We start from the raw sequence: 15,468 nt of genomic DNA, 5'->3' as shown, positions 1-15,468 counted from the left end.
AACAAAATTGAGAGTCGAGCAAGCGAAGATGGCTCCTTTTCTAAATATCAGCTCACACAAAACGAAGAAACTATTGTGAGTCTTTGTGGCATTTCTCAAGCTGTAGAAGGCATTCTCTTGGCAGCCAACCCGTCAATGAGAATTTAAATGTAACAATTTCAGGGGTGAATGCAGATTTGCTTTCCCCATCGCTAGAGCAACAAAATATAAACTTTAGTTCTAATATATCCAACTGACAAAAAAATGCAACTAGAAAGAAATGCTAGTGTACCCAGAAGGAAAAAATTAGAGAGTACAGTAGAACGCTTGAAAAGATTTTTGGAAGAGGAAAATCAAAAAATGGAGATATATTAAAATAAGAAAAAAACGTTTACTTCGGTTGCACCGCAGCTAATGTAAGTGCATTTCTTTTAGTAACTATGTGTTCATTTGATTCCGATCATTCAGTTTGTGTGGCAGCTATATGCTATAGTTAACCGATCTGAACAATTTCTTCGGAGATTACATTGTTGCCTTACAAACTAATCTATACCAAATTTTGTGAATATGTCTTGTCAAATACAAAAGTTTTCCATACCAGCACTAGATTCCGATCATTCTTTTTCCAACTTTTGTAAAGATGCATTGTCAAATGCGAAAGTTTTCCTTATAAGAATTTGATTCGTTCGTTTGATCGTTCAATTTGTATGGCAGCTAAATGTTATAGTGGTCCGATATCGGCAGTTCCGGCTAATTAGCAGCTCATTGAAGAGAAAATGACGTTTGCAAAATTTCAAAACGATATCTTAAACACTGAGGGAGTAGTTCGTATATACGAGGTATGACAATTAAGTAATGAGACTGATTCCATAAAAACCGTATATTTAAAAATTATTCTACCACTCTGCTATTCCCTTCAAAGTAGTCCTCTTGGGCAGCTATACAGCGATTTCAGCGCATTTTCCATGCTTCGTAACATTTCTGGAACGCTTCGACTGCGATGTCCGCGAGTACCCTCGTCACGGCCGCCTGGATGTCCGTAATCGACTAAAAATGGGTTCCTTTCACCACCGATTTTGTTTTACGAAACAAAAAAAATCACAGGGTGACATGCTGGGCGAATAAGGCGACTGTTGCAACACGCTGATCCCTTTAGAGGCCAAATACTGGGACACGCTGAGGGCGGTATGGCACGGCGCGTTGTCGTGATGAAGGATCCAGTTACGAGCGATGTCTGGGCGCACCCCGTTGACTCGTGTTCGCAATCTTTCGAGTACTTGGCAATAGTAGACTTGATTCACAGTTTTCCCTGGTGGAAAGAATTCTTTGTGGACGATTCCATGACTATCAAAAAAGGCAATAATCATCGTGGGGCGCGCGGAGACAACCATTGTGAGCCTGGGCACGACTAAGAGCACTATCACCATACACTCTTACAATTTTAGCGTACGTTTCCGAAGCTGTTTCGCCCAATCTGGCGCAAAATTTTATCGCGACGTGTTGCTCTTGATTTCGTTTTCCCATTTTTCGTGACGAGCACTACAAACACACGTCTACTCAACTTGACGCAGCAGGCGAACTAAACAAGCTAGAGCGATGGTACACATACCAATGAAGAGGGGAGGGATGCCGGAAAAAGAGAAAGGGAATTTCACAGGTTTACCAGAAGCGCGGCAATAAAATCAGTCCCATTACCTAATTGTCAAACCTCGTATACAAACAGACGGACAGACAGACAGACGGACATGGCTAGATCGACTCAGCTCAGCATACCGATCATTTAAATATATACTTTATAGAGTCTCCGACGCCTCCTTCTGAGTACTACAAACATCGTGGCAAACATAATATACCCTGTTCAGGGTATAAAAATTTGATCAGATAATAGAACTGCAGACTAAAAATTCTAGCAGCTTAAGCCGTAAATAGCGATAGGGAATAATAATAAAACTGTTGGAATAGATTTAAGCAATTGTAGAAAAAAATGAGATTAAAAAAGAGCAACTAAAGTTTAGCTTATTTTGTATTACAATAAATGTGTAACTTACGGTCTTTGTACATTTTACTTCTAAATATGAATAAAAAGGCCTATACTTATATACATTTGTATTTTTAAACAATTCGAACAATATTTTATTTGGAAATATATATGTATGTACATATATATTTATTTAAAACATGTTCGACTAAAAAGATTATTACCTTTAAATAATTCAGTTATTTTATTATACTATATATATGTACACATTTAATAACATCACACATTAACACTATAAATTAACTTCCTTCCGTTTGATTTCTGTGCGTGTTGGCTCTCTTAAAGCATTCAATTTTTCTGAAATAAATTAAATGATTACACCGGGCAACAAAAAAAATCTTTTTTTTGGGGTTTCTGTTCTCAAGCTTGAATTCTGATTCTAGACATTGAAAAGCACTTAAATATTAATCTTTGGTTCTTAAAGTTTGCTTTGGGCTGATCTACATCGATAAGTATATTTTAATTTATTTCATAAATGCAGCACTTTGATTAACCCGAAAGTGAACAGTATTATTATATGTGAGAGGCACAGAAGTGAATGTTAACCTGTTTATTATAGCCGTTGTCATCGATCAAGTGGGGCGAGTTTAACGCATTTGGTTTGCTTCCGAACGGCTTCAAATGGAGCAATGTTCAAATAGTTCAAAATGGTTCCAAATGGTTCAAAATGGTTCCAAATGGTTTATTTCTAAATAACAGTATTAGTAAGGCAATATACATTTATAAATAATTACATTATTGATTATTACTTACCGCAGTATGTCCTTCCACTTTCCTGGCTGATCGATGAATAAGCTCAAACACGATATGCAGTGGCATATATGCACAAAGGCATTTGCATTTACCGTGCAGATCGGCACAGCTAGGATAGAGGGAAAACATACTGCAGCTTACAAACAACAAGTATATAGCATATATAGCCCAAACTAATTAGAGCTTGCGCCTACCTGCTTATGCTTATGCGAAGAAGGGGAAATGGCAAATATACAAATTGCACAAACAAGTAAGCAGAAGCTTTACAGTTGGAATAATGTACATAATATGAAGTTCGCGACAATTTAAAGAGAAATGAAAATGAAACATTCAACTGTAAAATAAACATAGAAATTGAATATTACAATACTTATATGTATATGGGCAAGGGTTGCCAACATCCCCACCCCCGTGAATCAACCAGATTCACCACCATCAATGTCCAGAACGGCTAGTTTTGAGACTGCTCGCTGTTTAACTCCTGTGGAAGTTCGTATGTCTGCTCGTCGTACTTCGCCATCAGTCCCAGGGTATACTTTCTCCACTCTACCGCGGCACCATTCTCGTCGTGGAACGTTAGGATCGCATATAAACACCAATTCTCCTTCTTTTAATGGCTTCGTTCTACGGCACCATTTCACACGGCGAGTCAATGTAGGTAGATACTCAGTAATCCATCTCTTCCAAAAATGATCCCTTAATTGACGAGCGATGCGCCACTGCTTGCGTAGCATACAAGTGTTTCCCAAGTCAGCGTCTGCTATAGGAGTCTCGGGCGTGTTGTCTGCTCCCAGAATGAAATCGTTAGGAGTCAGAGGCTGTTCTTGATCGGCAGTGATAGGCAGATGCGTCAGTGGGTGAGAGTTAACGACGTTCTCAGCTTCAATCAGGAAACTAATCAGAGTATGCTCTCTTGGTGAAACTTCTTTTAATGTGTGACGTAGAACTCGCTTGACACACTGTACCATTCTCTCCCATACGCCGCCTTCCGAAGGGTTAAATGGGGAATTAAACACCCACTGGATGTTTTTCCGTGATAATTCACTTTGTAAGCGACCGCAGTCGAACACTTCTGCAAATCGTTTTGCTTCTCGGTCGGCGCCAACGAAATTCTTTCCATTGTCGGACCTTATCTTTATGGGCGCACCACGTCTATTCACAAAATTACGTAAAGCAATAATACAGGAGTCAGTACTCAAGTCGTGAGCCAGTTCTAGGTGCACAGCTCTCACTGTAAGGCACGTAAAGAGCGCAACCCATCTCTTCTCCGTACTGCGTCGAACAGTCACAGTGACTGGGCCAAAGTAATCAAGGCCAGTGTAGCTAAACGGGCGTACGTAGGGAGTAAGTCTGTCCGACGGAAGCGGTCCCATCCAAGGCGCTGACGGGGTAGCTTTATTCAAACGGCATACATTGCAACTGGCGATGACGTTGCGCAACACACTTCTTAGTCGTGGCACCCAATAATTACGGCGGATCTCACCAATAGTAGCTTCAATATTTTGGTGGCACATAACGCTATGGTGATGTAACACCAATAATTTTGTGAAGGCATGATCAGGCGGTAGAATAATAGGACGTCGTGTGCTGATTGGAAGCCAGCTGGCGGCGTCGATGCGTCCCTGTACTCGAAGAACACCTTCTTCGTCTATATATGGTGAAAGTTGTAACAATGTACTGTCGTGGGCAATGTCGTGATCATTCTCAATAGACTGGAACTCTGCTGAATACACTTCGCGTTGTACTATGCGGCATAAAAGGCGTTTAGTATTGTCCACTTCTTGGGCTGTTAAACCATAACATTGATTTGGCTGTGTACGACGACGGCAATGGTTGACAAAGCGTAATACCCAGGCAACGGTTCTTACCAATCTTTGAAAAGAAGAGAATCTATTAAAATCAATAAAATTACAACTCACGATGACTAAAGCGTATTTGGGCCGAAGCTCTTCATCAGGTTCATCATTTCCAGAAACTATTACGTCTTCTGAAGGCCAATCTTGCTCGTCCTGGCGTAAGAACGGAGGCCCCCGTGACCAACGTGCTGTTGGATTAAAATTGATACAATCATTTGCTCGCGTCGCTTCATCGGCTACATTGTGCTTAGTGGGTATCCATCTCCAATTTGATATGCTTGTTGAAGCCAATATCTCGGCTATCCTATGCTGAACGAAAGGCTTGTAACGACGATGTTCACTCTGTATCCATTTGATGACCGTTTTTGAGTCACTCCACAGGATACAATCTTTGATGTTTAGAGAATGTTCGTCGCGGATACACTGCATAAGGCGAGTGCCCAAAACCGCTGCCTGAAGTTCGAGGCGTGGCACGGTAAGAGTTTTCATCGGCGCACATTTTGTCTTGGCACAAACGAATGCAACATCAAATTCACCAGATAAAGATTGAGATCGAATATAAGCAACGGCGGCGAAGGCATCTTCACTAGCATCAACAAATATGTGAAGCTGAAGTACCTGAGGTGCACCATTTCTGAAATAGTAGCGAGGTATGGCATACTTGACAATCTCGGGTAGTTGTTTACGCCACTTCGTCCAAGCAGCGTTTACGTCGTTTGGCAATGGGTCGTTCCAGTAGACATCGTGTTTCCAAAGCTCACGCATAAGTAACTTGGCCCCAATGACGAAATTGCTCAGAAACCCTAGAGGGTCAAAAATCGACATGACGATACTTAGAAGTTCTCTTTTAGTAGGCCGTCTCTCCCCATTTATCACCGCTTCAGAAACGTAATGGAATTTCAGTTTGAAGCCGAAACAATCTGATGATGGCTGCCAAAACAAGCCTAGTACCTTCTCACCAGCGAAACCTTCTTTCTTCCCAATCGATCGTGTAACATCAGTGCCACCAAGCGCGGCTAATACCTTCGAAGAATTGGATGTGAAGTTGCGAAGCTCGAACCCAGCATCCCTATGAATCGCTCGGACCTGTTCTGACACGGAAATCGCTTCCACTTCCGAACTGAAGCTATCAACGAAGTCATCGACATAATGGTGGTCCAATATTGCTTTTACTGCACGGGCCGTAGTTCCGTGTTCATCTTGGTGCTCCAACGCGTTAACCTTTTTTACATAATTTGCAGCACATGGTGAACAAGCAGCGCCAAACGTCATCACGCACATTTCGTAAACATCCGGCGGTTGCGTAGCATCACCATCACGCCACAGGAACCGCTGTGCACATCTGTCATCTTCTCGTATAAGGACTTGGTGGAACATTTCCTTGATGTCTCCACACACGGCAACTGCGCCCTCACGAAAACGAAATAATATCGACGGCATTGGGCGATATTCTTGTGGACCCTTCAAGAGCTGTGAGTTAAGGGAGATTCCACTTACCTCAGCAGCGGCGTTGAAAACCATACGTAGTTTTCCGGGTTTGTTGGGATTAGCAACGGCAAAGTGTGGCAAATACCAAGTTGTAGGTGTACATATAGCAGCTTCTGCTGGCGGCAGTTTTCGTGCGTACTTCTTTGTGACGTAAGAGTTCATGATGTTCTTGTATTCGGCGGCAAAATCTGCATCACGACTCATCCTTCGCTCTACACTGATTAATCGTTTCAATGCCATATTGTAGCTATTAGGTAAATTAACTTTGTCACTTTTCCATTTAAGACCCGTTTTAAAACGTCCGTCTACTCGGCATGTGGTAGACTTCAAGACATCTCTGGCACGGATGTCCTCCTCACTCTCTATCGGCGGTGCAGCTCTAACACCAAAACTCTCAATTTCGAAAAAGTTAGATACCATATTGTGAAGTCTCTGATCGGCTTGACTATTCACGCATAAACACGCTACTGGGGACGGTTGTGTAGAAGATGTGGGGCCGAATACAACCCAACCCAACTCTGTATTAGCAATGAATGGTCCGTGCTCCTTTACCCTCACAGTCGTCGATGGTAATCCCAAATGACAATGGTCAAGGCCAATTAACAGCTTGGGCCTGACTTGAGCGTAAGATTGTACCGGTAGTTGGCTTACGTGTCTATATTCATGACCCAAATCGTCTCTGCTTAAACTCTGTACAGGAAGTTGTAGGTTCGACACAGCATACACGTTACGGAGTTTGTGCTGTTTCTGCATACCGGCGCCACTGATGAATAAGTCCATTACAAACGTTGATTCCTGCGCTGCACGTCCTCCGAACCACTGTACGTTTAAAGATTGCTCAATTCCACGCATTCCCAAGTCTCGAACAAGAGCACTGTCAATCATCGTGATGGATGAACCTTCGTCCAGCAGTGCGTAAGTATCAACACGTCTGTTATTTCCGTATACGGTGACCGGTAAAATACGGAAGAGGAGCTTGCTTTCAGTGGAACTGCAACTCAGAACTGCTGATCTTGCTTCAAGTGATGTCTGCTGGCTGTTGAGTGAACGACTTGGTGATGTAGGCTTACGATTACCTTGTATATTCGTAGCGGAGAAAGTTGGAGTTGACTGTCCTGACGAATTGGAAACGTTCTCCGCGACTTCATGTAAGAGCTTATGATGCACTCTCCGGCAACCATCAATTGAACATAACCTGCGTCGATGACAATTGCTTGCACAGTGGCCTAAATTGAGACAAGCAAAACACAAACGACGTCGTTTCACCTCTACCCATCTTCTCGGCACTGAGTATTCTACTAAACGCGCACACTCTGCTACCTTGTGTTGCTCCTGACAAATTGGACATCTCACTGATCGTTGTGGCTCAACTGTATGTAGAACCATGCGGCACTTCGAATCCTTATAAGGGTCTTCACAAACCGTACAAATTATATTAGCTAATTTTGATAGCCAATCACTAAAATGTTTCACTGTTGCATAAGGCTGCATAAGCGCTGCGAAGCTGGCCCATTCGACACGTTTGCTCAAAGGCAATTTTGAAACAAATTCGTCGAGTAACGTAGGATTTGACAAATGCAATTCACCACCATGAGCAGATTGTAAAAATACACAAATATTACATACCTTTGTTGCAAACGGTATTATTTTCAGCATGGCATTTTCCGAAATAGGTGCGATTTCCCTCACCTGACACAGCTGGCTGCGGATCAACTGCTCGGGGCGCCCAAATCTAAATTTTAATAAATCAATTATATTACCGACGTTGTCCGGGTGGATTAGCAAGGACTTGACCGCTTCACGTGCGTAACCTTTCAGGCACTTTAACAAACGCTGATTGTTCTCATAATTGCTATATCCATAAATTGCAGTTGACTCTATGTAAGCCGTATAAAATATTGGCCAATCTTCCGGCTTTCCACAGAAATCGGGCAATTCCTGCAATTTTCTCGGCAAACTCGATGACTGTGTAGATGTTGCACTTGTATTAACAAACGTAGGCATTGTCGTCGAATTAGAATGGATCGAAGGCGTAAAAATAGTTGAACTGTACATGTGGTTTGCAGCAGCGGTACTTGCTGCAAATAACGGCGGTGTGTAACGGATATCGGTAGGTTGCGACAACGGTACTGTACAGTTGGCATTAGCTGGCTGCTGCGATTCCGGCAATTGTGTTGCTATCCTCGACGAAACTTCGGCGGCGACATTGTTGTTGGAAGTACCCTCGTTGAGCGCTTCACCACGTGACTGGGGTTGAGAGGCCGATAAACTGATCTCAAGCATGGCTATTCGTTTTTGTAGAGCCGCAATCACGTTTTCCTGACGCGCAATGGCAGCGGCTGACGATGATCGAGTGGTGGCTCCGGTGGCTGTAGGGGCGGCTGGTAAATCACTGGCTATATTGACGGTGGCTGATGCACTGCTACCCTGGCTGGGTTTTGATGCTGATGAAGTAGAAGCACCGCTGTCCATATTTGGCAAATTTACTGAAGTCTGGCGGCGAGGTGATTTACCCATCGAATCTTTAAAATTCACAAACCAAATAGGCAAACAATTGGAATGCGAAATAAAGATATGTCATCGATCAAGTGGGGCGAGTTTAACGCATTTGGTTTGCTTCCGAACGGCTTCAAATGGAGCAATGTTTAAATAGTTCCAAATGGTTCCAAATAATTCCAAATGGTTTATTTCTAAATACAGTAAGGCAATAGACATTTATAAATAATTACATTATTGATTATTACTTACCGCAGTATGTCCTTCCACTTTCCTGGCTGATCGATGAATAAGCTCAAACACGATATGCAGTGGCATATATGCACAAAGGCATTTGCATTTACCGTGCAGATCGGCACAGCTAGGATAGAGGGAAAACATACTGCAGCTTACAAACAACAAGTATATAGCATATATAGCCCAAACTAATTAGAGCTTGCGCCTACCTGCTTATGCTTATGCGAAGAAGGGGAAATGGCAAATATACAAATTGCACAAACAAGTAAGCAGAAGCTTTACAGTTGGAATAATGTACATAATATGAAGTTCGCGACAATTTAAAGAGAAATGAAAATGAAACATTCAACTGTAAAATAAACATAGAAATTGAATATTACAATACTTATATGTATATGGGCAAGGGTTGCCAACAGCCGTAACAACAATATTAGTGCATTCTTCTTCTTAATTGGCGTAGACACCGCTTACGCGATTATAGCCGAGTTAACAACCGCGCGCCAGTCGTTTCTTCTTTTCGCTACGTGGCGCCAATTGGATATTCCAAGCGAAGCCAGGTCCTTCTCCACTTGATCCTTCCAACGGAGTGGAGGTCTTCCTCTTCCTCTGCTTTCCCCGGCGGGTACTGCGTCGAATACTTTCAGAGCTAGAGTGTTTTCATCCATCCGGACAACATGACCTAGCCAGCGTAGCCGCTGTCTTTTAATTCGCTGAACTATGTCAATGTCGTCGTATATCTCGTACAGCTCATCGTTCCATCGAATGCGATATTCGCCGTGGCCAACGCGCAAAGAACCATAAATCTTTCGCAGAAACCATATATCAGGACGGGAATTATGAGAGACTTATAGAGTTTGGTTTTTGTCTGTCGAGAGAGGACTTTGCTTCTCAATTGCCTACTCAGTCCGAAGTAGCACTTGTTGGCAAGAGTTATCCTGCGTTGGATTTCTAGGCTGACATTGTTGGTGGTGTTTACGCTGGTTTCAAGATAGACGAAATTATCTATAACTTCAAAGTTATGACTGTCAACAGTGACGTGAGTGCCAAGTCGCGAGTGCGACGACTGTTTGTTTGATGACAGGAGATATTTCGTCTTGCCCTCGTTCACTGCCAGACCCATTCGTTTTGCTTCCTTGTCCAGCCTGGAGAAAGCAGAACTAACGGCGCGGGTGTTGAGGCCGATGATATCAATATCATCGGCATACGCCAGCAGCTGTACACTCTTATAGAAGATTGTACCTGCTCGATTCAGTTCTGCAGCTCGAACTATTTTCTCCAGCAGCAGATTGAAAAGGTCGCACGATAGGGAGTCGCCTTGTCTGAAACCTCGTTTGGTATCGAACGGCTCGGAGAGGTTCTTCCCGATTCTGACGGAGCTTTTGGTGCCGCTCAACGTCAGTTTACACAGCCGTATCAGTTTTGCGGGGATACCAAATTCAGACATCGCGGCATAAAGGCAGCTCCTTTTCGTGCTGTCGAAAGCAGCTTTGAAATCGACGAAGAGGACACACCACCTCGACCGTCGATTCTCCTTTCACGGGTCTTTTCCAAGATTTGTCGCATGGTGAATATCTGGTCGGTTGTTGATTTGCCAGGTCTAAAGCCACACTGATAAGTAAGGTCCAATCAGTTCGTTGACGGTGGGCTTTAATCTTTCACACAATACGCTCGATAGAACCTTATATGCGATGTTGAGGAGGCTAATCCCACGGTAGTTGGCGCAGATTGTGGGGTCTCCTTTTTTATGGATTGGGCATAGCACACTTAAATTCCAGTCGTTGGGCATGCTTTCGTCCGACCATATTTTACAAAGAAGCTGATGCATGCTCCTTATCAGTTCTTCGCCGCCGTGTTTGAATAGCTCGGCCGGCAATCCATCGGCCCCTGCCGCTTTGTTGTTCTTCAGGCGGGTGATTGCTATTCGAACTTCTTCATGGTCGGGTAATGGAACGTTCCATCGTCTTCGATTTGGGAATCGGGTTCGCCTTCTCCCGGTGTTGTGCTTTCACTGCCATTCAGCAGGCTGGAGAAGTGTTCCCTCCATAATTTAAGTATGCTCTGGGCATCGGTAACTAGATCACCTTTGGGGGTTCTACAAGAGTATGCTCCGGTCTTGAAACCTTCTGTAAGCCGCCGCATCTTTTCGTAGAATTTTCGAGCATTACCCCTGTCGGCCAGCTTATTGAGCTGTTCGTACTCACGCATTTCGGCCTCTTTCTTCTTCTGTCTGCAAATGCGTCTCGCTTCCCTCTTCAACTCTTGGTATCTATCCCATCCCGCACGTGTTGTGGTCGATCGTAACGTTGCGAGGTAGGTAGCCTGTTTTCTCTCCGCTGCGACACGGCACTCCTCGTCGTACCAGCTGTTCTTTTGCACTTTCCGAAAACCAATGGTTTCGGTTGCAGCTGTACGTAAGGAGTTTGAAATGCCGTCCCACAGTTCCCTTATACCGAATTGTTGACGAGTGCTCTCAGAGAGCAGGAGTGCAAGCCGAGTAGAAAAACGTTCGGCTGTCTGTTGTGATTGCAGCTTCTCGACGTCGAACCTTCCTTGTGTTTGTTGGCGTGCGTTTTTTGCTGCACAGAGGCGGGTGCGAATTTTGGCTGCAACAATATAGTGGTCCGAGCCGATGTTAGGACCTCGGAACGCACGCACATCTAAAACACTGGAGACGTGTCTTCCGTCTATCACAACGTGATTGAACTGGTTGATGATAGTACTACAGATAACCATATTTCGGGCCCCCGCGAAGTCGATCAGCCTCAAGCCATTTGGGAATATTTCTTTGTGGAGGCTGAATTTACCGACCGTTGTGCCAAAGATTATTGGTCACCCTGGCGTTAAATTCGCCAAGAACAATTTTGACATCATGGTAGGGGCAGCTCTCATAGGTGCGCTCCATTCCTTAATACGTTTGTCATGGGCGTCATCAAAAGTGAAGTCTTTCGTCCGAGACTGTTATATTTTAATAAAGGCAAATATTGATTAAAAAATAAGTAAATGACTTAACTTGTTCATTAAAGCAATCTAGTATTAATAGAAATTTTTTGTGAGACAGTGACTCAAATAAATATAATATTTAACAATTTTAATACGTCGCAGATTGAATGCAGTGAATGTACAGCGAAATTGATGCAGATAGATGAAGTTATAAAATGCAGTAGAGGATGCGACCTAACATTTTGTCTGAAATGTTTGGACTGTGAAAAATTGCACCGTAATTGGACTGCGGAAGATTGGAGAAGTGTGATGTTTCCATGTGAAAGGAAATAAGCGCCGAAGTGGAGAACGGTATGCGGATAATTGTCCCGTACGATCTGGGAGGCGCAGTCCATCGGTAATATTTTGGGGGTGTTCTTCTTTTTAAGGGACTGGAGCACTAGATGTGATTGCCGGAACAGTGAACGCGAAAAAATAACTTTTTTTGACATGCCGGTATTGTGTTTGTAGTATTTTGGTTTGTTGATTTAGCTGTATATTAATTTGAATTTTGTCCGTAATTTGATATGTCGGATTCCGATTACTTTGGAGGAGGGGTAAAAAAAACCGAATTTCTGTATAAATGGGGTATGTGCGGATAGGAAAGCTTCTCCAGAGAAGGAATATCCAAAAATAATATAAAAATAACTTATATTTTTTTAAATATTAACGATTAAAAGTTAAAAAATTTGCACTAATAACACATGGTATTTCTATATGTTTCAAAAAAATTTGTTTCACGTTTTTCACTCTGTATATTTAAATATACACTCTAAACATTGAAATAAGTTCACATTTCACTTTTATTTTACTATATTTTACCTAAATTTATTCATCTAAAAATCTCTTAGCACACTCTTCGCCGAAAAGGTTAGATTGTTTACAATTATGAGGAAAACGAGCGTTGCCACATAAACAGCAAATATGTGGGATTTTTAACAATTTTTCTTTGTTTGTTTCTTCGCGTGATTCTTTTTTCTATATTAACTAGTTATAATAAAAAATACTTTCTACATATGTATATGCGTAATATGTGATTCATATTTAATAAACACAAATAGCTAAAACTCTATGATATTATAAAATTTATATCATATCGGGGTGACTGAAGTACTTCCGTGTAGTACTCCCTTCTGCGTTGGTGGCCTTCGGCCGCGCTCTAAAAAAATAACCCTGGTCGAGCGAATACCCGGGGTAACTGAAGTCGCATAGTAGGTACTCCTTTCTGCGTTAAAAATAAAAAAAAAATATATTGAATCGTTATAAAGTGGTTGAAGTGGTTATATTTTTTGGTTATCATGCACTCATATTGAAACAAAATTTGAATTTTCGTTATAAAGTGGATAAATTTTGATTATTATATCTGTCAGCGATTTCCATTTATTTTTGATAATATAATACGTTTTTTTTGTATTTTAGGTGACAATATGTAATATATTATTATTTAATATTACTTATACATATATATAATATTATTATATAATATTACTAATATATGTATGTAATATTACGAGTATTATACTTATTTGTTTAATAAATTTAAAAAAGAAAATATCCATAAGCATAGATAGAGGAATTTTTGAACTTTAAGGTGAAATATCTCGTAAACTGAGCGTTTGCGGTATCTATAACCCATATATTTTCCTCTTTCCAACGGTACCTTCAAATCGCGGCGTCAAAGAAATCGGAATTGTGCCCTTTGAACTACGGTTTTTAAGTGTATCACGTTTTATTACATATTTTTCGATTATTAAAATTCCTAAAGGTTAGATTTACATAGGAATGCCCAAAATATTATTTACCAATTCGATCTCACTTCAAAATAAACACATAGAGATTTATAAGAACAAAGTTGAAAATAGTAGGGAACCAATGTGATTTCAAAAATGTAATGTTTTTGTGAACTACACACAAATTGTAATCACGTCTGTTTGTCTGCCTATATGAGTCTGATTTTATACATACAGTGGCGGACAAAAGTCTACATTCACCCCCTGTTTTCTTCGATGTGAGAGTACAAAAACTTTTTAGAAAAATGTGTTGATACAGTTTTATTCTAATCTTCTTTCTAATAACAACAAACTTAAAAAATCCATTAATTAATATAAAACTACAAATTTATGGAATAAAAACTCAAATATTGTGTTGACAAAAGTCTACATACAGTACAAAAATATCTTAGTTCAGTGCGAAAAACTTTACAAAATGCTAGTTATTAAGACGTTTTAGTATTTAGTTGGGTCTCCATTGGCATCTATAACTGCTTGAAGACGCCGTGGCATTGATTCTACTAAATTTGTCAACGCTGCAGATGTAATGCTGTTCCAAGGTTCCAATATGCGCTCTTAGAGTATAATAGAGCTAGAAATTTGGTGCTTTCTAATTCTACGCTCTAAAATCTCCCAGACATGTTCAATAATATTCATATTTGGACTTTGAGGTGGTGTATTTAATTGCCTTGGAGTATAATAAAGCAACCAGTCCTTAACAATTTGCGCCGCATGCATCGGATCGTTATCTTGTTGAAATATCCAACCGGAACCGAGCCCTAAATTATCCACCAAAGGCTTCAAATTATGTTCAGAGACTTATACTTATAACCGTCCATTTCACCTTCAATAAAGTCCGAATTTCTAACTCCAGAGGCCGCAACAGCTCCCCAAACCATTACGCTGCCGTCACCGAGCTTCACAATTGATACTACGTTCTTCGGTTCAAGCGTAGCGTTAGTTTTCCTTCAAATTTTAGCCCTTTCATCACTACCAAAAAGGGTAAATTTAGAATCATCTGTAAATGAAACTTTTTTCCAAAAATCCATTTCCTTTTCTTTGTGTTTTTTGGCGAACTTTAAACGAAGTTTCCGGTTTTTTCAGAAATAAAAGGTTTCTTCCGTGATGTTCTACTGTGGAATCCGTTATCGTTTAGAGTTTTTTTTATTGTTCTTGGTTGGATACTCATTTGTGACGTACTTGCTATGCGTTCGGCTAAATTTGGAGTATTTACTTTTGGATTTTGATCTACTTCGTTGAGAATCAGGCTGACGTTTCTACGAGATTGTTTTTTGGGCGTCCACTGCGCGGTTTATTTTCGTTGGAACCATTATTTTTAAAGATTTTTAGAATTGTCTGTACTGTTGCTCGACTCAAGTTTAAAATTTTAGAAATTTCACCATATGATTTTTTTTCTTTTCTTTCTTTTATCACCAAATTTCTTACATCAAATGATATTTCATTTCGCGGAGCCATTATAGCTATAAAATGTGTAAACCACAACTAAATTCAATAAATATCAAACAATAGACTATTAAAATAAAAAAAAGCTAACGTTACCTTACTGATAATATAACAATGTACAAAGTATGAGATTTGAACTGTATGTAGACTTTTGTCAAAGCAATTTTTGATTTTTTCTTCCATAAATTTGTTGTTTTATGTTAAATAATGAATTTTTTTAGTTAATTGTTAATAAATATTAGAATAAAACTGTATAAATACATTTTTCTAAAAACCTTTTGTACTCTCATATCAATGGAAATATGGGGTTTATGTAGACTTTTGTCCGCCACTGTATGTACATATATGCATATGTATGTATATATTTTTTATTTACATACATATGTATGTATGTCGATCAGTCTGAATT

The 15,468-nt window shown here is 40.7% G+C and overlaps 3 protein-coding genes across 3 annotated transcripts in view; all 3 read right to left on the bottom strand.

Moving 5' to 3' along the window:
* Window positions 1-15,468, bottom strand: part of LOC125776853 (SAFB-like transcription modulator) — a 502,085-nt gene that overhangs the window by 380,680 nt on the left and 105,937 nt on the right. The window lies entirely within an intron of this gene.
* The window catches only part of LOC125777006 (uncharacterized), a 35,528-nt gene that overhangs the window by 4,051 nt on the left and 16,009 nt on the right, over window positions 1-15,468 (bottom strand). The window contains exon 2 of the mRNA XM_049450710.1: window positions 9,527-11,392. Within this exon, the coding sequence (XP_049306667.1) occupies window positions 10,765-11,392 (628 nt within the window). The 3' untranslated portion in view covers window positions 9,527-10,764. The remainder of the gene's footprint in view (window positions 1-9,526; window positions 11,393-15,468) is intronic.
* LOC125778056 (uncharacterized) lies at window positions 3,187-8,586 on the bottom strand. The gene has a single exon (XM_049454186.1). It carries the CDS (start codon window positions 8,584-8,586, stop codon window positions 3,187-3,189), a length of 5,400 nt encoding a protein of 1,799 aa, XP_049310143.1.

The sequence above is a fragment of the Bactrocera dorsalis genome, chromosome 1 (genome assembly GCF_023373825.1).
Source record: "Bactrocera dorsalis isolate Fly_Bdor chromosome 1, ASM2337382v1, whole genome shotgun sequence".
Lineage (NCBI taxonomy): Eukaryota > Metazoa > Arthropoda > Insecta > Diptera > Tephritidae > Bactrocera > Bactrocera dorsalis.
Note: the sequence above shows the minus strand (reverse complement) of the source record. Positions and strands in the feature narration are given on the sequence as shown.

Excerpts from the sequence above, each read along its gene's own strand:
- LOC125778056 (XM_049454186.1), bottom strand. The coding sequence starts at position 8,586 with ATGGACAGCGGTGCTTCTACTTCATCAGCATCAAAACCCAGCCAGGGT.